Raw genomic sequence first — 24290 nt, 5'->3', positions numbered from 1 at the left:
TCATTCAAACACTACTGATTGTTTTCTTTTACATTTATGAGGAAGTCAGATACATGCACGTGTGTAAATTCACAAAAATCAAGGGAATCAAATTCATTTCAAATGTTTTATTTGACTTTATACATTGGTCTTTCAATTTACATACACCCAATCACAATCAATGGCCCAGTTTGTGCTTGGACACAGTCACAAATCTATACATCTGATTATGTGAATAACAAAAACTGCTATATGCGGCCAGTGTTGCACCTCTGTGACTAAAACGTTTAATACTAATACATAGGGTGCACAAACCGAGGCTGATCCAGAAGCAGCACAATGCAGTGTAACTAATTGGCTCAATAATGTATCGGCTGCTCCAGGATGTAGGTTTGCAGTGACTCATTCAACCCAAGGAGAACTTATTGTGCTCCTTTTTTTTCCTGCTGCTGTTGTTGTTGTTATTATTTTCTTCTCTTACAATGAAAAAGCAGAGACATTTCAGAGTGTGTGACTGTGCCTGTGTGAGAATTAGAAGACACAGTCACTCCATTGCCAACAATCCCTGCGGGTCACATCATTGCTGTCCGCTCAGTTTTGTGCTTTTTAAACGGATGATGTCATTTGTTGGCAGCCATCCAGGGGGGGGGGGGGGGGGGGACGCAGCTCAGCTCTCTACGCTGTCATAGCCCTGTACAATGCTGCTTGAACATGATAAAACAAGGCAGCACTGTAAAGAGGCTAAAAGCGAAGAGCAGGGTGATGGTGATGATGATGGTGCTGATCCGCCATCACACACACACACACCAGCCGGATTGTGCTCCATCCTCCTGAACCTGTGACTGAAACAGCAATCGATCATTTAGTGAGGTGGAAGACACGCACGCGCGCACATGCACGCACGCATGCATGCATGCACGCGGGCACGGTGCCTAAAGCAATTATAAAGGTTAATGAGTTCAGGTTTTCTCGCATGGGCAATGGGAGGTGATTATACACTGCTGCACGAAAACTCGTTCCTTTCATTCAATCCCGCACCGAAGGAAAATGTGGAGAGAGAAGCAATGGAGAAGAAGGAGAAAAAGAAGAAGAAAGGGAGATTGGAGGATTTGCAACCACAGGGGTGTGCTGATGGAGGGGGTTGGGGGGGTTGCATGAAAGAAAAAGAAGAGAAAAAAAAATCTGAGACCCCAACTGTGCAGGTTGACTGCGCCCCCATCTGTAGGCTGCTGGAGGTGAAAGATACCGAGGAGGGAGAAAACAGGATGCATCGAAAAAATATCATAAGAAGCTACATTCATAATAATAATAATAATAATAATGAAAAATGTCTGACAATATGTGGCAGCTGATGAGGGTGGAAGCAGCGACGTGATGTGCAGGAGGCTGAGGAAGGAGCGGAGATGTGGTTGGTGATCTCCAGACGTGACAGGCGCGTCTCGACGCATGTTTCTATTCTTTTTTATAATAATGAAGCCAAAATGAGCCAAAAGGATCTGCTGGTGTGTCATTGTTGTAGTTTTTGTTTTTTAAAAATCAACGTGCACAAACGAAACCTCTCCTCCTCCTCTTCCTCCTCTAAGTGCATCATGAAAGGAAACGAGATGGGCAGTGGCACTGGCACAACTGACTGACTTGGGGATGGTAATGACGAGACATGACACTGATATGCGCGCAACACCCATAATGTGAAGACAACATTGAATGGTCAGAAAAACCTGCAGTGGAGTTTTGTCCGCAGTGTCTTCCGCTCTCCGGGGCTCGGCGAGAAAAATTATTTCAGTCGAGTAGTCTAGCGTGGTCCGGCCGCGGTGCTGTGCGTAATGTTTTGAACGGTCGGTCAATGCGCAGACTGGTTGGAAATGACTGTTTTTATTGACGTCAGCGTACAGGCTATAGTCCCCCCTCCCCACCCCCACCTTTCTATTTCTCCTTCTCTTTCTCCCTCCTCCTCCTCTTCTCCTCTCTCATCCCTACAACTGCACCATCTAATGGACTCAGGTTTACATTCCAGTCAACCAGCTGAGATTTAAACAGGAAACAAGCCTCGCTCACATCCAAAACACAGAGGCTGATCCACATGTGTAAAGGACTTCACAGTCCAAGAGCTCCTGCTAGACCTCCTTGCAACATCTGGAGAGATGGATGAGACTGGCAGTGTTGCCTTTCAGTAATAATATAATCACACACCAAAAAAAAAAGAAAGAAAAAAAAAAAGCACAAGGTCATGATGTTAAATGCAGAAGACAAAAGAAAGGAAAAAGAAGAAATCCAGGTACATGACAGAGAAGGAAGCAAAATATTTTAATAAATTATTTCAAATTTATTCCAACTCCTTCAGCAGTGGCAATATCGTTATAACCAAAAGGTAAATATTACATTATTAACACCTTCAAAAATATATATCCACCCGATAATGTTTGAAATGACTCCAGCCCACCTCCTGTTTTCAGCAGGCAGGTGTGTGTGTGTGTGTCGTGCTGCAGCTGTGGACTGTGAGGCCACCGGCCGTAGGTTCAGAACAAAAACATCAAGCACAGCCAGCGTTTACCGTATCTGCACACTGATTATTCAGCAAAAACAACCACAGAACATGAGATTATTCACTTTGGTATTTTTGGTACGCGGACTGTACAGGGGTGACATCCTGAATGGTTAAAACAAAGCCTTTCTAAATGTTGACACGTGATTAAAACCTGTTTGACTGCTCTGTTTGTTTGGTGCCTTTTTCCTTTTAAATCGGCCACTTATTTACACTGAGTGTCCTCCAGTGTTATTGAAACAATCATCTGCTGATCAGCTGCCAACCTCACGAGACAAAGTAACTACACCTCAAATTTGGAAAACATGGAAGTTCGGAGTGTGGAGCCAGAAAAGAGAGAAGGTAGAGTTTAGATGCCACCGCCTATAACATTGTTTCATGGCGTAGAAGGATGCTTAAACTTCTTTTTTGATGTCCAATAAATGGTTATTTATCAGATTTGTTAGTTTGACCTTCAATTTATCTTCATTATATCACAGGAATACAACAACCTGTTTTCTAATAGGGTTTTTTTGCTTTTTTATTTTTTTGCACAAGCTGATGCTCATTAAGTGCTACTGTATTAAACATCAGTTCACTCCTCAGCACTATCATACAAATCAAATGGAAAGTCATTACAACACCTTTTACTTTGCATATTTTTCTGCAATTGCAATAAAATCTATTCATCACAGATTCTGTCTGTATTAGAGAGGCTGCAGCAGCACATCGCCATCCTCAGCTCCTCCGTTTTTACATTAAAAGAAAAAAAAAATCTAATATCAACTAGAATTTAAATAAGTCTAGTTTAAATATGTAGCTCCCAGGTTTCTTTTGTCCTATTGAAGTTAACACTATCACTGTGGTTCAAGCATAACAATAATGTAAAGTACAAGTAGAGTAAGTGATACTGGTCCTTTTCTTGTGAGTTTGTTTTTTGAAGCAGAAATGTTTTCAACTATATCCAGACACATTCATGGAGGAATGTGAGTTCAAGCAAACAACCAAAAGGACTAAACCATCAGATTTTAAATATTCTTAAAATTCAAGGAGTCTACTGACAGTCCTTGGTCTTTAGCCAGAAACACGTGCATCTCTGGCAGCTTGAACTCTTGCTATCGCTACATGAAGTTTTTAAGCAGCACAGAGACAAAGTCGACCGTTGCTCAGACGACGTCCCTGCGTGCTGTTCTGGACTATTCTACAGTAAGACTTGTGCAGAGACGGATGTTTGTTATGCGGTGGTCAGGATGGGAGGCAGATTGTGGAGGTGGACTGGGATCCTCCTTTCGCCTTTTTTCTTCTTGATGCAGCAGGATGTTCCCTCAGCAGAGACCAGGAAGTATTATAGGATCTCCAAGTCCACGTGACGAACCTCTGGGTTACGTTGCTATGGAGGAACCAAACACAATTAGATACCAATCTTATCTAATTTCTATATATATAGTATATTGTAGCTTCAGCAGGACTACAATGAAGACAGGATTAATGTGTCAGCACCTTGAGCTCTTTCTCCAGGCGGTCCACCTCAGCTCCCAGGGTGTCGATGATGTTCTCCCCGTGTTTCAGCATGAAGTTCTCCAGCTCCTCGGGGGTCTTCACCTGCTGAATTTCCTGCAGAAAGAGAGAGAGAGAAAAAAACCCCCAGCAACAATAGAGATCATTGTTACACTTGTCCAAATACATGTACCTCTCATGTACCACCCAACATGTTTGAATTACACCACGTCAAATGAGGTAACAGATTAAACTCCTACACCTCTGTACACTTCGCAGTAACACCCATAGAGAGTTTTCTGTGCAAGTGGAGACCACTGCAGAATCTGGTCACACTCACATACACGACAATTTAACCTCAACAAAACATTGCAGCAGTTCGCTGTAATCAAAGCAACTGTTGTACCAAAAACACCATCTGAATAATTAAAATACACTGTGTTAACTCTATAGGTAACTTTATCAGTCAATTATGATTGTTCTTCTTCCCTAACGTACTGTCATGGTGGCGTAAACAAACATAATTATCCTTGTTTTGAATTGAAAAGAGCACCAGTTTAGAAATGTGAATGAACATTGAACAAACAAAAATAACTTACATTAAGGATTTGGTCAATGTCTTGTTTTTCCAGATACGACCGTGTCACTACTCGGCCATCAAAGTCAACTTCAGCCTTGAACCTCACTTTACTCAGTCCCATATCGGTGGCCTTCACGTCGTGGATGGCCCTGCTCACAACAACACAACAACAAAACAAATCAGCTCTAGTGGATATCAGTGAATTTGAACAAAGAATTATTAAAAATTTAACTTGAAAAGCTCCTGTAAAGTGAAATGTTGGAGTGAGATGTTCAATAAAGCAAGATATTTACAGATCTTGAAAGGTTATTTGATATTATTTTGAAAGAAATTTGACAATAGCTGAGTCTTAAATTGTGTTTAAAAAGTCTTACATCTTTTTTTGTGAGTTATAAAATGTTTGATTTGAGTTTTTGAGTAAATCTGTTCATTTTCTGAAACTGACCCTGGTGATGTTGAGTGATGAATTAATAATATTATCAGGAATTAATGTTACGTGCAGCTGGGAAGACGTTATTTGAGTATATAAGTATAGTCACACTTTCATGTTGTAACAGTGGCATTAACCAGGGACACTGCTCTGTATGGAGCTAGAGTTATTCACATATGAAGAGCAGTACATACCACATGGTCTATTTTAAGCATGAACGCTGTCCATTAACTTTGTTGTGGGCCACTGTTAGTCCAAGTGGATGGCTCACTCAGTGGGTGGTGGATTTATTTGTATTCCTATGAATGACTTTAGACCTGACATCGACAACAACTGGTTGATGTGTTACAGCTGTGTCTGTGTTCACCAGAGCTACTGACCTTACAGCGGGGTCATTCTCTAGGAACTCTGTCAGCTTCTGTACACGTTCAGCCTGTATGGAGCGTCCCAGCAGGGCCTCGGTGTTAGTGTAGATAAGGAAGGCTGAGACGGCGCCCAGCAGTGTGCCCACGCCAAGAGAGCCCAGACTGTCATAGTACGGGTTACCTGAGACAACACGGACGGAGAAAATCAGCGAAAGTTTGAGATCTATGTGAGAAACAACACTGAAAAGTACAAAGACCAAAGTCCAAATTCACAAGAGAGAAAAATTATCCTGAGGGTAATTTATAAACCAACCACATCAGAATACAGATCAAGGAAATATTATTTAAGCAAATAATGAAATGTGAACTTTGCATTGTATAACTCAATGCAGACTAAGCAGTGTGAACAATACGTCCATGTCTTGTTGTTTACCAGTGAGCGACGTGAGCCCCATGCAGCTTGCAGCCATGATGACTCCTATCACAGCAGCTGCGTCCTCCAGCAGAACCACGTTAGTACTGGGGTCTCGACTCTGCATTACTGCACACACACACACACACACAAACAACACAAGGCCACATTTACACCTGAATATACACAAGCATTACACTGGTTTGGGATTTACTTACATTTACATTTGATGTCAGAAATGTGTCCTCTGCAACTAGACAGCTATCGGATTTCCTACTTTCCTTCTCTACATTGAAATCAACTTGACCTCCATGACACCATGACAGAAAACACCTGGTTTCATTTTACTCTACAGGTGAGTCTGACCTTCTACTGAAAAACATAGCTAGCTAATTCTGTTGTTTTATGTGGATAAGCAGTTAACTAACCTGATATCTGATTATGACCAGAAACGCCAGGTGTAAACGACATACGATGCATTTAACAACACAATGTTTTTTTAGGTGTACATACCATATTCATAAAATGACAGTCCGTGCTTGAGGGCACTCTTCTTTATCTCATTGACGGCCACTAGTAATGTAGCTGAGAAAACAAAAATAGAAAGAGATGTTAAAACTAAACAATCCAAGTCAAAACATTATTTAAAAAAAATCTATTAGTTCATTTTTTATAACCCACCTCCTTCAGACACCAGAGAGCCCGCCAAAATACAGTAAGCCTGGAACACAGAGACACAACATGTTGGATCATTATTAATCTTTATACATCTCGCCCAAATGTATTTAATTGCACTATACATCCTGTTTTTTTGTTGTGTATTACTGTCTATTTGTTCTTTTGGTTTTTAGTAGTATCATATTAATTGTCTCTTATTTAGTGTCATTGTCTGCTGGTTTCTGTTTGGATATGTTCTATTCTTGCGCTAATTTCCATGTCTCCTGTGTCCCTGTTTTTATGTATTATGATCCTTGTGTTCCTGTTGTATATTTTAATGGCTTTTTAACATCTTACCGGAGGACTGCAGTTGAAAACTAGCCTCTGTCTAACACTGGCACTTTTACAGAAATGTTAATTAATGTGCACTGTCCTCTCCAAATAAAAAAATAAAAAATAAAAATAAAATTGTATGACCAGCAGGAGCTGATACCAAACACTCACCCACAACAATGATTCAATGGGCTCTGGGTGCAGCAATCCCATGATACCATGGTACCAAGAGAGGCCTGCGCCCATCATAAAAATACCCACTCCACTGATGAGTGAGGCGATGTAGCGCATGTTAGAGAATCCATACCTGAAAAACACAGAAGGGTTTCATCACAACTCACACTTGATAACGATGATGATGTTGATAATTGAAAAGGATTGAAAGCTACATCTGTAAAGTTGTTGGGTCGATTTCACTGGGTATTGTGTAACAAAATGCTGATGTACTAACTTAAAGGGATAGTTCAAACTTTTGGCAAATTGGTCCATTGCCATGATCCCTATAGTCTTAGGGGTAGGTTCCTTACCTTTAATTGTCGGTGCAAGGTATTTTTAGAACGGCAGAGCAGAGCCGTGAGCTGCTCAGCTAATGCAACATGGGGCATGGTACCTTCGCATTTCCCTCATCAATCTCGTCAAATACACAATCCAACAACTCCAAAACGCTCTTGTGGACAAGTTGTGACCTGCACATTCACCACGCTATGAGATAATAACAGAACGTTACGAGACAGAGTTGTTTTCGAGGCAAATTGACTGAGACTGCTTGGGAATGCGCAGCGGTTTTGCATGAATTTACCTCGAAAAACAACTCTGTCTCATAACGTTCCGTTATTATCTCATAGCGTGGTGAATGTGCAGGTCACAACTTGTCCACCAGAGCGTTTTGGAGTTGTTGGATTGTGTATTTGATGAGTTTGATGAGGGAAACCAAGATTAGCCTCCGTAGCGTAGCTCTGAGCAGCTTGCGGCTCTGCTCCACCGTTCTAAAAATAGCTTGCACCGACAATTAAAGGTAACAAACCTACTCCTAAAACTATAGGGATTATAGCAATGGGCCAATTTGCCAAAATGTTGAATTATCCCTTTAATTCACTGGATTTGAAGTTGTGGTTGTGGCAGCAAATGTACTGGTCGCTACGTAGAAACACTGTTTTAGCTTAGTTAAAGCTACATTAATGTCTCTACATTACTTCTACTCTTTGCTGCTGTGCTGCTTCAATGGGGGCTGCTCAACTCCCTGTTATCTTCCTTTCAGTTGTAATGTAAGGTGCGGTGCTTACGGGTGCCCGGCGTCCGGGTTGCGGACAGACTGGCTGATTCCCAGGGCGAGCAGACCCTGGTTGCAGGTGTCGGCCAAAGAGTGGATGGCCTCAGAGAACATGCTGGCTGATCCGGTGTAGACCCATGCCAGGAGTTTGAAGAAGAAATTCAACCCATTGCTGAGGGGAAAGAAAACAAGCTGATGAAGCAGCCACACAGTGATGACACAAGTTTCCCATCTTAAACACATTTGAATGGTGAACAGTAGCTATGACTAAGGTCTGTGGCGTTCAGATTTATCTGTTGACCTGTGCAGGACGACAAAACATGATTCACTACCTAATGATGTGGCTGTGAGAGTGTGGACAAACAGCAGCCGCAGTCAAATCACAAACAAATGATGACATAGCTATGCTGCCATACACAGTCCTGTCTGTGATCACATTGGCAAAGATCAGATATGAATCAGATTCAGCGCCACATTTGCAAAGTGGTCATTTGAATGTAGCCTAACAAACTTTATTTACATTATGTAATACCTTTTGGTGCAAAGTTGGTAAAAACTGATTCACAGATATTAACACATATGTATAAGGTATATATACTTGATAAATTGTAAGACTCTTGCTTAGATAATCTTATTTATTCTTCTCAGTTTAGTTTTAAAAAATCAATGTTTACATTGTGTTATCTCGTTATCTTGCTCCGTTATGCAACTTTCTTTCTTTTAAATACGGTAGGTAAAATAAGCCGCTGCTTCAGCCTACGCGTTTTCGGTCCAACTATGTATGTACGTATATTATGTTCTGTTGAATGGACGAAATAAAACTACTACTAAAACTACTACAGCTTACACACTGAGCCTGGACTTCTGCTGTAACAACCACTTAACTAATTGAGTCCTGTGAGTCTTTGTGCACATTCAATGAAAGAAACGGCCTGCTGCTCATGTGACTGCACATGTCCACTAACACAATCATCCTAATCCAATAGGCTGCAGGACCTCATGTGAGACGACGTCCCAACACAGAGATCTACATATTCCTCATCTTTACTGGTGAACTTCAAAACTTTCTTTAAAACCAGTGACTGTACGTCTTCAGTTCATGTCTACAACAAAGATTTTTTGTTCAGCTTCTCCAACGCTGCGCTCTGAGACTTATCCGACACAGCGTATGTAGTAACCCCATGGAGAACAAGACTTGTAGTTTCCCTCTCTAATCCAGTGCCTCCCACTGTGCAGCTCAGTGAAGTCACTGAGTACAGACACGTCTCACAGCAAAACCAAACAACGCTCAGGGGAAACTCAGGGTGAAGGAAAATATGAAAACTTACATGCAAATAGCGACCATGACCACCTTTCCTGGTCCTTGTAGAAATGTTCCCCTCTTGCCTGATCGAGGCTTTGTGAAACAAAAACAACAAAAAGCTACATGAAATTCTGTTTATTGTTAAGTAAAAAAACAACAACAAAGAAACAAGGCTGTATAATATAATATAATGTAATTATAATATATAATATGTATTAATATTCATCAGTTTGATCATTTCTTGTCTGATAGTCAATATGCAGTTTATACAGTTGATGTAATCTGATGCAGTTTACTGTGGGGAGCAGAGTATATAATATAATATCACACCAGGACAGAACAGTCATTGAAATAACATAAGCATCAGAGGAGCACTGTATGAATGATGGTTGATGATACCGTCATATAAATGCAGAGACCTCTGTAGCAGGGACAAGGGTCACACAAACACCACCTGCTGTTGTCAAGACAACCTGGTGATAGGACTGTCCACGTTACTTTCTGTTTCGTGGCTGAAACGTGACTTAGAGGACTTGGACCGTTTTATCAAAGTCAACGACAGCCAAGCGTCAAAGTGCTCACCTTGGTGTTTCCCCAGAAGTCCTTGTATTCTTTCAGCAGCTGTTGATTTCGGAAAATATCTGGAAAACAGTGAATAAAACATATCAATGAAACAATGTGACAACAAACCAAAATGAAAATCAATTGCAACTGAGGAAACAAGTTAAGGTTATATAAATAAGTTAAACAAATATATGAACTGAGCTCAGTTCAAACGAGTCCACATTTAGGGAAACACAGTTATTTATGGCTACAAAGATTAGTCTATGTATTGATTTGTTGTGCAAAAGAGAGAATGACTCAGCAATTATTTTAAAAACGGATTAATTGTTTAACCAAAGCTGTGATAATTATGTTTTCAAATGGAAGAATTATACATGACAGTGAATTAAATGTTTTTGACTGTTGGTCTCACAAAACATTACATTTAGCGATGTCACCTTGTTTAAAAAAAAAATATCTTACTGTATTTTATTTGACCAAACAATAATAATGAAAATAATTGCAAGATCAATCGATAATAAAAAAATATATATATATCATTAGTTGGAGTCCTACACTTGTTCATTTTCTAGCTTACTTTAGCATAAGAGACCAAATCAGATGAGAACATCTAATTAATCGATCTTCTCATCTGACTCATTGTCAGAAACTAAGTAAGTGAATTTCTCAATTTGCTCAACTTTTCGCTTCAGAACTAAATCTTCATCATGATTGAATATTTATAACGAGCCACTTGGAGCCTGAATCAATAAAAACCTACTCTCTTGGTACTCTCTCTCCACCTCTTTCCTGACGTTTATCTCTCGGGCCAGAGCTTCATGGCTTCCCCACACGTCAAGTGCTCTAATATTAAAAGAAAGAACCAAGGGAAATGACAAACGTTAGAGAGCACAGTGATGAACCTGGAAGTGTGAGCAATAATTTCTTGGAAAATAAAGTGTGTTCTTAATAGTTCTTCTGATTTATAGCAGGAGGGCGCAGAACTAACTTTGCCTCGACGTCTGAGCGCAGGAAGACGGTGAAAGCCTCTGTGTCATCGTGGGGACTGCGTCTTCTGATCTTCCGAAGTTGCTCCAGATCGCTGTGAACACATGAGGCGGGGGGGAGAGAAAGATGTAGGAAGACCTGTGTTAAACCACATTAGGCAGCTTCGCATTAGCTAATCACAAAAGCATGTTTACTGATTAACTCGGAGGAATTCGTGCTGTGGTCGTGGTCTGCCTGCCCTGCGTGGCTGCGTCTCAGCCAGAGCTGTACAGATGCAGGAGTATTTTATATCATTCAGCTACGCCATAGCACAGTTACTTTGGGGAACTGGAGTTACCTTGGTTTGAGGCAAAACTCATTCATGGCTCTGACTGCAGTGATGAAGTTGTTCTGGGTGTACTTGGCTCCATATTCCCTTTTCTTCAGGACTGCCCGAACTACAAATGACAACAAGGGGAAGTGAATGATGCAGGATTTTCTTTTTCCTGCACTCAACAATCTTTTCTTGTTCAGTAATCCATCAAATCATATCCACATTTTAAGAAACATACTAAAATAACAAAGTAAAGGCAATGCGCATTATTGCACATCTGTTTCATGTGATGATTTAAAAAAATTAGGTAACACTATTAAGCATTAATAAATACTGAATTCTTCATTATTAACGCATGAATGCTCAGTAGTATGTAGTTTAATGTGTTTATAAACTACATACTAATGAGTATTCATGTGTTATAAATGATGAATTCAGTATTTAATGCTTAATAGTGTGTACTTATTATAAAGTGTTACCAAAAGTTATTATTACCTTTCACATGAATTGTCTCAGCTTTAGTCAGACCCTGAGCCGTGAAACCTAGACAGAGAGAAGTAAATGAATCAAGGATGACACCAACAACTTCTCTGGAGCTCTTAAGAGTTATTTGTGAGGATAAGGTACAAATTGATGAACGTCATGGAGACCAATGACCTGCTGGTCAAACAGCTGATTACTTTCATTACAAAACTTCTTAAATTCTGCTGTGACACAGACAGCTACAGGAGGTCATTCCTGCCAGTCGCCTTCACTTTATACAATGAGTTTCCTCTGAGTTCAGACTTTTCTGTCACATTGCAGATTACGTCTGTTATGTATCATTTCAATCTCGCTATGGCAAATTCTGGGAGGTTTTCTCCGCTTGTTTCCTTTAACATCTCATCTCCACTTTCCTTAACGGTTTTCTGGGGGGTTTGTGTTGACACAGGCTGTGAAGAGACAACACTTCTAAGAGAGCAAACAGTCAAGCCGGTGCCACACAAAATTGCTGAGGACAGACAAACAGACAAACACATCAAGATGCAGCAGAGCACAGAGAAACCTTAGGTAATCACCTGATGGAGATGGGGGAGCTTTTGCAGCACCGGGCTTCTCTGCTGATGCAGCTTCATCTGGTGGTGACTTTGGGGGGCCATCTTTACTGTTGCCAGAGGTAGAATAATACTGAATCTTTCCCAGTCCTAGAGAAGCGACTCGGCAGTCGGGGAGGCTAAACCATAGGGTGTGTATGCCTCCATTTTGCCAACCTGTGCAGCACAATGTACAATGATGTTAGGCCTTTTCTTTCTTCAGCTCTACAACTTAGAAAAACAACACCAAGGTTCCAGAGAAAGCAAAGCAGATATAACGTGCGTCTGTTAATATGATGAATCGCTTTACCCTGTAAAACAGTGAAAATGCCTATCACAAGTTCTCAGAGCTGACTATGACATGGCATACTAATGGCTGTGACTGTTTTGACCAACAGAGATATTCAGTTCACAATGAAAAGAACACAGAAAGGCCCAGGCGCTTCTTCTTCAAACATCAAAAAATGTATATGCAAAGTGGTACAGTGTGGCATGCAAACGTTTGGTCATAATGTCTCTTAATGTGAACAGTTAAGCGAGTGGAAGATGAAATGATCTCCAAATGGCAAAAAGTTAAACATGAACACTCTTTTGCAGTGTATTATTTTTGTTTTCTACAATTTTAGAGAGAAAAGGGGAAACTAAGCAGCACCCTACAAAAGAATGGGCAACCCAGGAGACTTGAGCTCTCGGATAACTTTGACCAAGGTATCAGACAAGATATTTACTATTTACATGCTGTGCTACCAACTATGCAGGGTGCCCAAACCTTTGCTGCGGGCCCTTTCTGTCATTTTGGAAATGTAAAAGATGAAAATAATAATACATATACAGTTTAAAATGTTTATAGGGAGGTGTCATCTGTAATTGTATGCCCTTTTGGAGATCATTTCATCTTCCACTTGCTCAAAATTAACAGAAATTTTGACCAGGGGTGCCCCAAACCTTTGCATATCACTGTAATTAATCAATTTATCATCAGAAAGTGTGAGGAGAAGTGAGAACAGATGTGACCGTAGCTAACATCCAGACCAGCAGCCTCCTTCTCCTCCTCCTCCTCACCGTAGCACTGCTGGGGAAACCTCGGGGTCCGCTGAGACAGAGACGCCCTGTGCTGCAAGAAGGAGATCCTGCAGAAGACATGCCATGGTCTGTGGGCCAGGCTGGGGAACATCCTCGCTGTAGCGGAGCTCGGCACTGAAGAGCAGGACCTCTCTCTCTCTCTAAACACAGACACACACACACACAGAGCAGCCGCCGGTCAGCGGTAACGTTAACGTAGCGGTGGTGTTACAGTAGCAGCCTGCCTGTCACTTTAACCCACTCCACACAAACAGATTAATAACGACACTTCGCCTCCCCACATATGACAGTAGTCCCGTCAAATAGCAAGCTTAACATGGCTACAAACGGACTCAGACGCTGACACCTGCCCTAATAAACTACCAATGGTTGTCATTGATAATCAATCGACTGGTCAACTAATGCCTCTACCGGCGGCTAACGCTGCTAAAGCTACCTTAGCCCCGGATGCTAACACCGTTAACAAGTGTCTTTTTTCCTTTCCTTTTTTTTCTTTTTTTTTAGCATATCAGCTCACCGAGAAACAACCGCGACTGACTAGTTGATAAGTTTACAACACATCATTGGGAAAAAAGCCAATACCTTTCTATGGTGATGTTTGTTCCGCATAATATGTGTCCATTTTAAGAATCTATGACCAAGCTGATGTCAACCAACGGACACAGTTAACTGCTACAACACACACACACGTGACTTGTGACGCCGCACTGACGTTGGGTTGACGCTGTTCTCGCGAGAGTATCATTGGAATCCGTGTTTTGCCAGCTCGGATCGCGATATCATGAACAGTACAGTATAAAGCGATGTAGAAAGGTCACCAGGGGTGGGGTGAGCAAACTGGGCCACAATGAGTTTTAAAATTTGATGTACGGGCCGGGCCAGTATCAGATGGATGGAGATTGTTTGTGTGAACTAAATTACATGTAAAAGCCATTAGGTCCTACCTAAAAATAAAAGGAAACTTACATTCAAGTTACATTCAGCTTCAGTGGGAGCAGAGTTGGTCACCCTTTTTTTGCAAATGCATCAAAGTTTGCAGTCTCTGCTTTAATTTGGACAATTTTGTATCAATACTTTATTGATAGGCCGGATTAAAAAGGGCGTATACGGCCCTTGTGCGGTTTACCTATAGATGCCTGGTATATAGTATTACAGATAGCCAATAGATTTATAGACTGTGTGACTACATCAATATATAGGATAATAATAAAAAATATGTGTACATCTTTCTTGACAATGTGTGATGACATACAAAGAATATTTACAGACTATAGTACAGTAATACTCCTACTATAGCTGTCAACTAGCTGTCAATCACCTGGATTGTATTCCTGAAAGATAAAATGTAAATGCTCAGATACAAATACCACAAATTGTAAATAAGTACAGAATTTTAACACATACCTCCAGTACGCTAAAGATGTCTGAATACATTTATTCACCAGTCTCATGTGCTACTAAATACATCACACTGGTACATCTGGATACTACTGTATGCTGGCACGAGAGGGGAGTTTCTCATAGTTACAAGTAGGAACACAACTCCCTCTGCCAAACCTGAGAACAACAGTACAATACTTTGTTCATTGCCCAACCCATTTCAATTGTAAAGACAGGTTAAGGCACTGGGTGGAAGTTACAGTACTACAACATGCCACTGGATTAAAACAACAGTCAGTCACATGCCACATGCTTTAGTCACAGAATAAAGAGAAAAGAATCACAACACTTACGAAAAAACACCTGCTAGGTTTATTGATTCTTTAAAACAGTACAGTAAATATGTTATGACCTTGCATTGGTAGTAAATAGGTGCCTTAATGAAGCAGCAGCGTTTGGAGAATTAATCTGACAAATGACTGACAAATCAAACACATACACTAGGAGACAGGTCTTTTTGACTTCCCAGCCAATCACTTGACAACAATAGTACCTGTGGATCCATCACTTCCATTTCACAATCAATAAAATGGATTCCAGTACAGTTTAAGAAGGTCATAACTAAGTCTTGGTCCATTTAGGCAGAAATTAGAAAAGAAAGAAACACTGCGCACAAATAAGGTCACTTATATGAGAGAAAATAGAAGTATGAAGATAGTTTTAGAAAGCAAAGTCGTCAAGCTGCTGTGAGAGTATTATGTAGTGGAGACTCTGTCCTGGTATGCCGGTCGTATAGGGAAGCAAAGAATGGTAGGTGGGTGGAGGTTGTTTGTCGTCGCATTAACGCATCGTGACAAACTCCTCAGATGAGGTGGGGTGAATGGCAATAGTCTTGTCAAAGTCTGCTTTGGTAGCACCCATTTTGATGGCCACAGAGAAGCCCTGCAGCATCTCATCACAGCCCAGGCCCTGCATGTGCAGGCCCACCACCTGAGAGAAAAGACACAGATTGAGGGTCAGAAAAAAGGAAAATGTCAAACTCAAAGAGGTTTTGTTCATTTAGTCCGGTTTGTGGATGAACTGCACTCTGGCACCTCCTTCTACTGTTCGGGAGATGGATTTATTTTTGCATAAGAGCTGATTACAGTGCTGGTGATGAACAGTGAGTCTAAACAAAAGCCATTGTAAAATGCTGACATTTACTGATGATGTCTTATGTCAGACTCGTCTGGTTTATTTCTGGCTCCACTAAATAGCAAAAAAAATGTCCCCAAAATTCAGCCTGTCAAAGATGACAGACAATAAAGTTGATCTATCTATCTATCTATCTATCTATCTATCTATCTATCTATCTATCTATCTATCTATCTATCTATCTATCTATCTATCTAACCCCGTAACAGCTGTTTATAATCATGTATTCATTTTTTTCAACAGTTTAAAAAGAGTTTAGAGACGATTCTTCCTTCTATATTTAAAAAAAATATACTGTTTCTGATTTGTAAAGCCAACGCCTGGAGGTCACATGACTCCTACCTTCTCCTCCTTGCCCACACACACCAGCTTCATGATGCACTGACTCTTCCTGCTGGTGATGGCGTGATACATTGGAGTGAAAGAAGTCTTGTAAATCTTTATATTCTCCTTCCCTCTGGATTTAATGGCCTCCTCTGTGACATGAACATGAACAAATTAAGAATATGGATTTTTGTCTTACTCAATAAAGCTGTAATGTACTGTCGTGTAAATGTTAATAGTCATGCTCACAGAATATTACATGGGAGAAAATGTATATCTGGAAAGTGAAGTTGTGACTGAAACTCACCTTCTGTGAGGCCGACAGTACCGATGGGTGGGTGGCTGAACACCACTGTGGGAATGCAGGAGTAGTCCAGCTTGGAGTCCCTTTTGCCCTCAAACAGTCTGTGTGCCAGCTTTCTGCCTGCAGCAATGGCAACTGCCACAGCACACAACAACATATCAGAATCTAACACCCTAAGTAAACATTTAATTTCCCTAAGAAAAGGGAGGTGGATGTCCATTGTCCACCTCAAACCAGAAAAACCAAGACAAAGACAGTGATGGATGTTCTGCTCTAATCTGATCTGGCTGTAGTAAACAGTAACTATGGACAATATGTATAATAGATGGCTGTCTCTACACGTGAGCTGCACCTGCACCAGACCTGCACAGGAAAGTAGCAGTTTTTTCCTCCAATAAACACTAAATGAAGACATAAGAGTCCCTTTCTGTTAAAATAAATTAACTTAAAATGTTAACATTAACATTTATTTTAACATATTTTATTTAAGGACCCCCTCGAAAATGAGATGGCACATCTCAAGGGGCTATCCTTTGAAATAAAGTCACATTAAGCTACATTAGTGTGTCCTACAAACCAAAACATAGCATGGCTCCAATGACAGAAATTAGAACTGTCAAAGATAAATATAAATATTCAACAACAACAACAGTAACAAAAACATTTATATGAATAAATGAATATTGAACTGACCTAGGATTTCAGTCTAAAATATTTTCAGAATTAATCTTACAATCCTCATATTGATAATACTCTACACATTACTATAGTTTCATAATAAAAAGTAATTAATTGATAAGAAAAAATTATAATTTTCACTTATTATTAGGTAATACAGTGACTTTCTACCTGGTGTGAGAAGAGCTTTGCCACAGACATCTCCCACAGCGTAGATCCCTGGTCGACTGGTGTTCTGAAACTCATCCACGATGATATGGCCTCTTTCGTCTGTATTCAATCCCTGCAAACGGAGAGAAAAGCTGTTATGTATGTATTCGAAAATCAGCAAAGACATCACATTTTAGCACTGAGGGTCTTGTAATAGACAAACAAAGGAACAGGAAAGTTTTGTTTTCTGTCTACAGCTAGAGACAACAGTGAGTCATGCTGACTGTGGAGGTGCTAAGGCTGTAATGTGATGCACAGAGAGGAGAAAACAAAGTTTTGTGGTAATGTGTCAACAATGACCAACCTCAAACAGGGTCTAAATACCACTAAGACAACAAGGAGGTGCTGGTGATCCAAATGGTTTTAAAACTTTTTCTTTGCAATTCCAAAAAATGTAAGAAAAGTCACTTTCACTCCTTCATATTAGCTACATATTAGACAATAAAATGAGAAGTCAGAATAAGAACAGAAACATTAAAGATCACTTCCTCTGAATAGTCAGTCTGACTACGCCCAATTCTGTCTGCTGCCTTCAGCTGACGCACCATAAATAGAGGGAAGACTTTGACTTAACCCAGACTTAACTGCCCCTTTAATCCATTATTAATTTGCCTGTTGACCCTGAGCTAACGAGCATTTTACATGTGCCGACTGACAAACAGCATAACAAAGACTGTTATGTGACAGCTGTCTAATCTTGTCTCCAGATTATCACTAATCATTGATTTAACATGAACTCATGCCTGGTTTATTTTGAGCTCCTTTTATACAAAGGTGTTAAATAATGGAAACCTTAATGAAGCTTTCACACTGTGTGAAAGATTAAATAATGTGCCGCTCTAATCTATGGGGACAATTAAGCAGCCAGGACGAGGTAGACACAGGAAATATGAACGGAGCCAAAAACTAATTAATTCCCTGATAAAGTGATAAGACAAACGTATCTGTCTGTATCTACTTTATTGATGTTTAAATCATTTTTATCCACGTAGGAACCTCTCAACTCCATGTTGTTACCACCATCCAGTTTGGGGCTTTAACTGATATAGTCTACTTGCCAACAATGAGTACCCGGAAATGTTGAGTACCCCAAAGTTTTATGTTAGAAATATATAGTATGGGTCCCCAGTATTCAGAAACTGCCGGATGCTAACTTATATATATATTGGGCAATTAGCATAATTGACATAATTAGCATAAATTAGCATAATTGCCTATATGGGCAATATTTCAACAAAATTGACTTGGCTGATCTGGGCAATATTGGAGTGGTTTTAGGGGTTATTGATGATGCTGAATCCATTTCTGACATTTTCAAAATTCAAAATGTCTGTCTAAACCGGAAGTGACCAGATTTTGGTCCATCAAAATCGGCCCACTGGCGGTTAAAATCTGGTCACTTCCGGTTTAGACAGCCATTTTGAATTTTGAAAATGTCAGAAATGGATTCAGCATCATCAATAACCCCTAAAACCACTCCAATATTGCCCAGATCAGCCAAGTCAATTTTGTTGAAATATTGCCCATAGGCAATTATGCTAATTTATGCTAATTATGTATGTTATGCTAATTGCCCAATGTATATAAGTTAGCATCCGGCAGTTTCTGAATACTGGGGACCCATACTATATATTTCTAACATAAAACTTTGGGGTACTCAACATTTCCGGGTTCACAATGGGGCCCTATGGGCTGGCAAGTAGACTAATAGTGTAGTCAAGAGAGACAAGAAATGGGGAGGCAGAGAGAGGGGGAATGACATGCAGCAAAGGGCCGCCCAAATCGGGATTCGATATGGGGCCGGCTGCAGGGAGGACTACAGACTCTGCATATGGGGCGTCTGCTCTACCAACTGAGCCAAACAACGCCCCTCCATCCAGTTTAAAATGAACAGAAAACAAAAGGAGCTTCATGAGCAGCGACTGTTACCATCTCGCCGATGTTGAGTCCACAGGTGTTTGGCTGCCTCCCGATGGCCCAGAGGAGACAGTCCACCTCCTGGATGGTGCTGATCTTCTCCTCATCGTTCTTCTTCTCCGGGTCTTTGGTGACGAGCGTCACGTCCAGACCTCTGTCTGTTTTACTCACAGACTTCACCTGAGTGTTTTTCCACAGATCGATCCCAGAGTTTTGCAGCTCTTTGGTGCAGTTTGCGCTGACGAAGCTGTCGAAGTTCCTCAAAACCTGCAGACAGAATATGAGAGTAGCACAAATGCATTGGCCGCACATCATTCATGTTCATGTTAGTATTTTACTTTGTGCAGTGATCATGAGGGTTTCTTACCCCTGACTGTCGAATAATGAGGGATGTTTGGGACCCCAGGGTGGAAAGGATGCCTGCCATTTCCACTGCAATGTAGCCAGCACCCACAATCACACTGCGCCTGTTGGGAAAACAACACAACACTTCAATCATGGACACAATTTTTTCCTGGTATCCTGAATACAGAGATTATATAATCATCTTACTTTGGCAGAGTTTCAAGTTCAAAAAAGCCATCACTGGTAATGCCCAGATTCGCCCCTGTAACACACAGTATTAAATAACTTTATAATTGCATCAAAGTTCATCAAGCCCATTTGCAAAGCAACAACAACAACAACAGCAGTGCTGAACACAAAGGTGATTACTGTTTCCAAATAAAACCTAACTACAGTCTGTCTTACCTGGAACTTCAGTCTCACTCAAAACAGAAGGCTGCCCTCCAGTGGCGATGAGGATGTGAGGCGCTGTGTACTTCTTCCCACCGACCTCCACAGTCGGCTCAGGGTCATTTGTGAACCTTGCATGACCATGGATTGTTTGTATTTTAGCCTGTAAAAAAGGAGCAGATGTCATTAATTACCTCCTTCAATAATAAACATGTGTCAGTGAATTGAGGATGCTGAGAATAGACATTGACAGACATGTAATTAAACTGTAGCCCTGAAATAACAGAGATAATATGAGTTGTAAAAAAAAAAAAGGTTACCTTGTCCAGATTGTTGCGATAAATGCGATTTAGGTGACTGACATAAGCATCCCTTTTGGCCTTTAGAGTTCTGCAAACACAAATAAGACACAGGAAAGATAAGATTTTATTTCCCACCTGTATTTATTCAAGGCTTCATCCCAGCAGTACCTTTGTAACGTTTTTTCTAGCAAACAAGCAAACATCTGACCTTCACTGGTGCACTGTCTGCACAAACAGACAGGTGACTGATTAAAGGGGGAAAAAAACACAACATGTCTTAGTTAAGTATGGACTCTTTCCAATGAGGCATTTCTGTACCGCAGACCATCTGTAACATCGCCGCATTAGTCACTTGTCTGTTTTTTCCTTACATATCACAATAATGCGCTAGTTTCACAGTCATCAACTGTGCGCTGTTGACGACTATGTCCAACCCTTTTACATAGATCATGTTAGTCACCGTCCCTATTGAAACTGCAGCCAGTGGACCAGTCACTGACCAAACAATGAACCCTCTTTCAAAAATCACTTCGATCTTTTCCTCTTTCCACCCGGATAAATGAATGAATCATCTGGGTCTGTTTAGCATGTTTATACTTGCAACGGAGCATGATGGGATTATATCTAGGGTATGTGCAGGGCACCTGTATAATAGTACTATAATTTATCATCAGCTTTTCATAACCTGAATTTCCTGCCTGCTCCAAAGATTAAAACTCTGCAACGGCCCGATCACAAGTTCGCAATGGTCCGTTGGAATAAAGTTATTCAGGAAGTAAAAGTATTTCCTGCATCGGTAAACAACATCCAGCAGCCATCATAAACACTGGTGTCGTTATACTTCTGTTGTGAACACACTGCTTAGTATTAAAGGTGAGATATTTTCTAAATGTAGATGTCCAATATTCTAATAACAGTACATTTACTGTTTACACTCACTGGATCTGAAGGTTTCCTTTTAACAGAACAATGTTTTTTATAGGACTGTATTTTTCAATTTATTACGAAGCAGTCTATTCACAATGTAGTGTAGGTCCTGCTACAAAAAAACAGAGGATGGACTAAATAACAGGAACACATGACAATATAATGTAAATCTAACACCACAACACAAACTATATTTTTTTCACTTTTTTTCCTTTGGCCTTTAAAGCACTCACCACACCCCATCTTTTTTACAAACTACAGTCTTCAGGTTAATCAACTGAAACTTTAAACAGGTTATATTTGTGCTGTTAGTGTTCAGTGATACTGCTTTCACTTTCCTTTAGAATTTGATATATTTTTTCTGTCTAGTCTGATGATCCTCACAGTGACACCTTAAACCTTAGAGTGTCCATTCCTGTTGTGCGTTGTGACTCCCTGACCAGTGTGTCCCATGTGGGCAGCCACTCCTATCCCAGGGTTATCTTAAGCAGTCACCTTCACCGAACCGTCATGTTGACACAAGATAGAGAACTAGGTTGAAGTGAGGCAAGACAAGACATGGTAGACTGAGAAGTTACGCTGTGAAATAGATACTGCTTTGTACCAGGAAGTTCCTCCCCAACTGTTTTCAAAAGAGTGCATTGTGGTGGCAAATAAAGGGGAAAAAAGTGAAATGAAACAGGCACCAACAGATAGTGCAACTTACTCCCAGCTGAAACGAACGCTTCCAACGTCAAAGCCGTAGTCATTGTGATCGTGGAGATACTCAGCATGAACTGCTGCATTCCACATCACCTGTAAGGAGAGGGCAAAGGTACTCGATTTAACGTCTAGTCTAGTGAATATATAAACAAATGACTATGTCTCTGAGTTTAACTTGTTACAACAAGCATGGGAAGACTTTACCTTCTTGGGGACACAGCCAACATTGACCTGAAAAGCATTGAAACACAGCAAATGAGTTCAGAGTAACATCAGTCAAATAGCGTCCAAGCACATGTTAAAGTGAAAAGAAAGGAATGGGCTGAACTTTAATTTGCACAAGCTCATTGTGTTGCAGTGTTAAATGAAAAAAGTTAAGTAGGCCTATAGTCCTCATTATTCTTAAAACCAACATGAATATTTGTCATTTATACTAGGATTTTTTTTCCACATCCACATACCAAAATATTTTAAATGTATACAGCTAGTCATTTTTCATATTTGTTAAAAAAATATTTGATTACTAATTTTATCATTTGCTTAGAGTTGAAATCATCAAACTGGACATGAGAGGTTTTTTCAGTTTGCTGTTTGTATAACAATAATTATTCTATAATAATACGAATAACTTATTCTGCAAGTAAAGAGGGTGCAGAAATGGGGTTAAAGCATTGCTGAATCAATTTTGTATGGTTAACATGTACAATATATTCTCAATTAGACCATTTCCTTATGTTTGCAACTGCATCCAACACAGTTTTGCGCAATAACCACCTTTAACACACATCTGCAGCTATCTCTTTAACAACTACAGTAACCATAACCAACTGGGAAGTGGATGTGGTGGGTGGATGCAAAAGTATAAACACTTAAAATATAGGCTACAATGCAATAGTAATATCAAAGCTATGATAAATCTCCACACTTTTTCTTTTATGATCTGTAGCCTAGTGTTTTGTAGACTGCTGCTTATCTGCTGGGACGCTTCAAACTTCTAACAGACCCGCAGTGTTTCTGTTTGTTGTAGGACACAAAAAACTTCCACAAAAGGAGTCCGGAGGCTTCGCAGTCAACCTGGCAACTATATGTGTGTGTGTGTGTGTGTGTGTGAAAGCTGCAGAGGCGACAGTAAAGTGACAGCAATCGGGTGTTTAGTTTTTGTTGTTTTGTTTTTTTTTACTCACGCAGGTACCTCCGAGTTTGTGACTCTCCAGCACCGCGGTGGCCGCTCCGAGCTCCGACGCCCTGCGAGCCCCGGCCAGACCTCCAGACCCACCGCCGATCACCAGGAAGTCGAAGCGGATCGGTTCTGCTGCTGAAGCCGGGTCTGAGGCCATGCTGCGGCGGATCACTCTGTGTTGTCAAACAAACGAACAAACGAACGAACAAACAAAAAACACGACAAAAGACAAAGTTGCTTTCTGAGGACAAACCTAGTGCACAGGTTGCGTCCGGGTTGGCTGGATTAAAACTGCCATAACCAGGAAGCTCGCCGGCATAATGTGTCGGGCGAGTAGGGAATGGGAGGGTCAAGTGAATGCCACTGCTGTGTCATTATGAATTGCAACAATAGGTGTGTAAATCCCAGAAACAGTTTTCACAATAGTCGTGATGATCCTCACATGAGCTACAGAGTGGAGTGGCTACAATAACAGCAACATTTTGCAACAAGAATTTGATTTAAAAGATATATCGCGCTAAATGTAAAAGCACGTGGGCAAACAGGCTTTTAGATTAGGTTTTAAATAATAAATAAACTAGGCTACAATCGAGGAAGCATATGGTAACAATTGTTTTTAAATAACGAGCTTTCTTCAGTCGTACACAAACACACTCACCTTGGTAATGCGAGGGACACTGACGCAGCAGGTCGCAGTCTGCAGACTCTTATAAAAAACAGCATCTTGATAAATGTTTTAGGGCATTTTAATGAGTTGAATCCACAACGTGCCGTTGTTTATCTGCCTCCTCTGGCCACTCTCCCCTCAGCGTGTGGACTCTGACTTTTGTGTCACATCAAATACAAAAGCTTTAATCCACTTCCTGTGTCACTGGGTGAGCACAAAGTGATTTAGACACATTTATACCAAACTGCTGCGATGCCCCCGCTTTCCTTGTTTTATCTCTAACCTAAATATAAACGCTGTCTATGTTGATCTAATGTGAAGGAAATGCACTGAGGATTTTAAAATTATCATTGTAATGGTGGAAGTTGTCATGTTTCTAAGGGGCGGGCATAACAACGTCGAG

General features: G+C 40.6%; 2 protein-coding genes across 2 annotated transcripts; both read right to left on the bottom strand.

Moving 5' to 3' along the window:
* Positions 1-2272: 2272 nt before the first annotated feature.
* slc30a9 (solute carrier family 30 member 9) lies at positions 2273-13475 on the bottom strand. The gene is made up of 17 exons (XM_083980092.1): positions 13347-13475; positions 12270-12461; positions 11707-11754; positions 11236-11335; positions 10900-10992; positions 10672-10754; positions 9930-9988; positions 9373-9440; positions 8058-8216; positions 6946-7081; positions 6466-6505; positions 6298-6369; positions 5806-5913; positions 5388-5553; positions 4597-4726; positions 4001-4114; positions 2273-3890 (listed from the first exon to the last, which is right to left on the bottom strand). The coding sequence occupies exons 1-17, from the start codon at positions 13456-13458 to the stop codon at positions 3846-3848; spliced, it is 1725 nt and encodes a 574-aa protein (XP_083836218.1). The 5' UTR covers positions 13459-13475; the 3' UTR covers positions 2273-3845.
* Positions 13476-14873: 1398 nt separating this feature from the next.
* Positions 14874-24176, bottom strand: gsr (glutathione reductase). The gene is made up of 13 exons (XM_083981041.1): positions 23879-24176; positions 23225-23393; positions 22245-22271; positions 22045-22133; positions 20430-20499; positions 20125-20272; positions 19927-19981; positions 19742-19841; positions 19387-19641; positions 17419-17530; positions 16573-16704; positions 16284-16417; positions 14874-15737 (listed from the first exon to the last, which is right to left on the bottom strand). The coding sequence occupies exons 1-13, from the start codon at positions 23941-23943 to the stop codon at positions 15588-15590; spliced, it is 1506 nt and encodes a 501-aa protein (XP_083837167.1). The 5' UTR covers positions 23944-24176; the 3' UTR covers positions 14874-15587.
* Positions 24177-24290: the final 114 nt, after the last annotated feature.

This window comes from Trachurus trachurus (assembly GCF_905171665.1).
Source record: "Trachurus trachurus genome assembly, chromosome: 10".
Classification (NCBI taxonomy): domain Eukaryota; kingdom Metazoa; phylum Chordata; class Actinopteri; order Carangiformes; family Carangidae; genus Trachurus; species Trachurus trachurus.
Note: the sequence above shows the minus strand (reverse complement) of the source record. Positions and strands in the feature narration are given on the sequence as shown.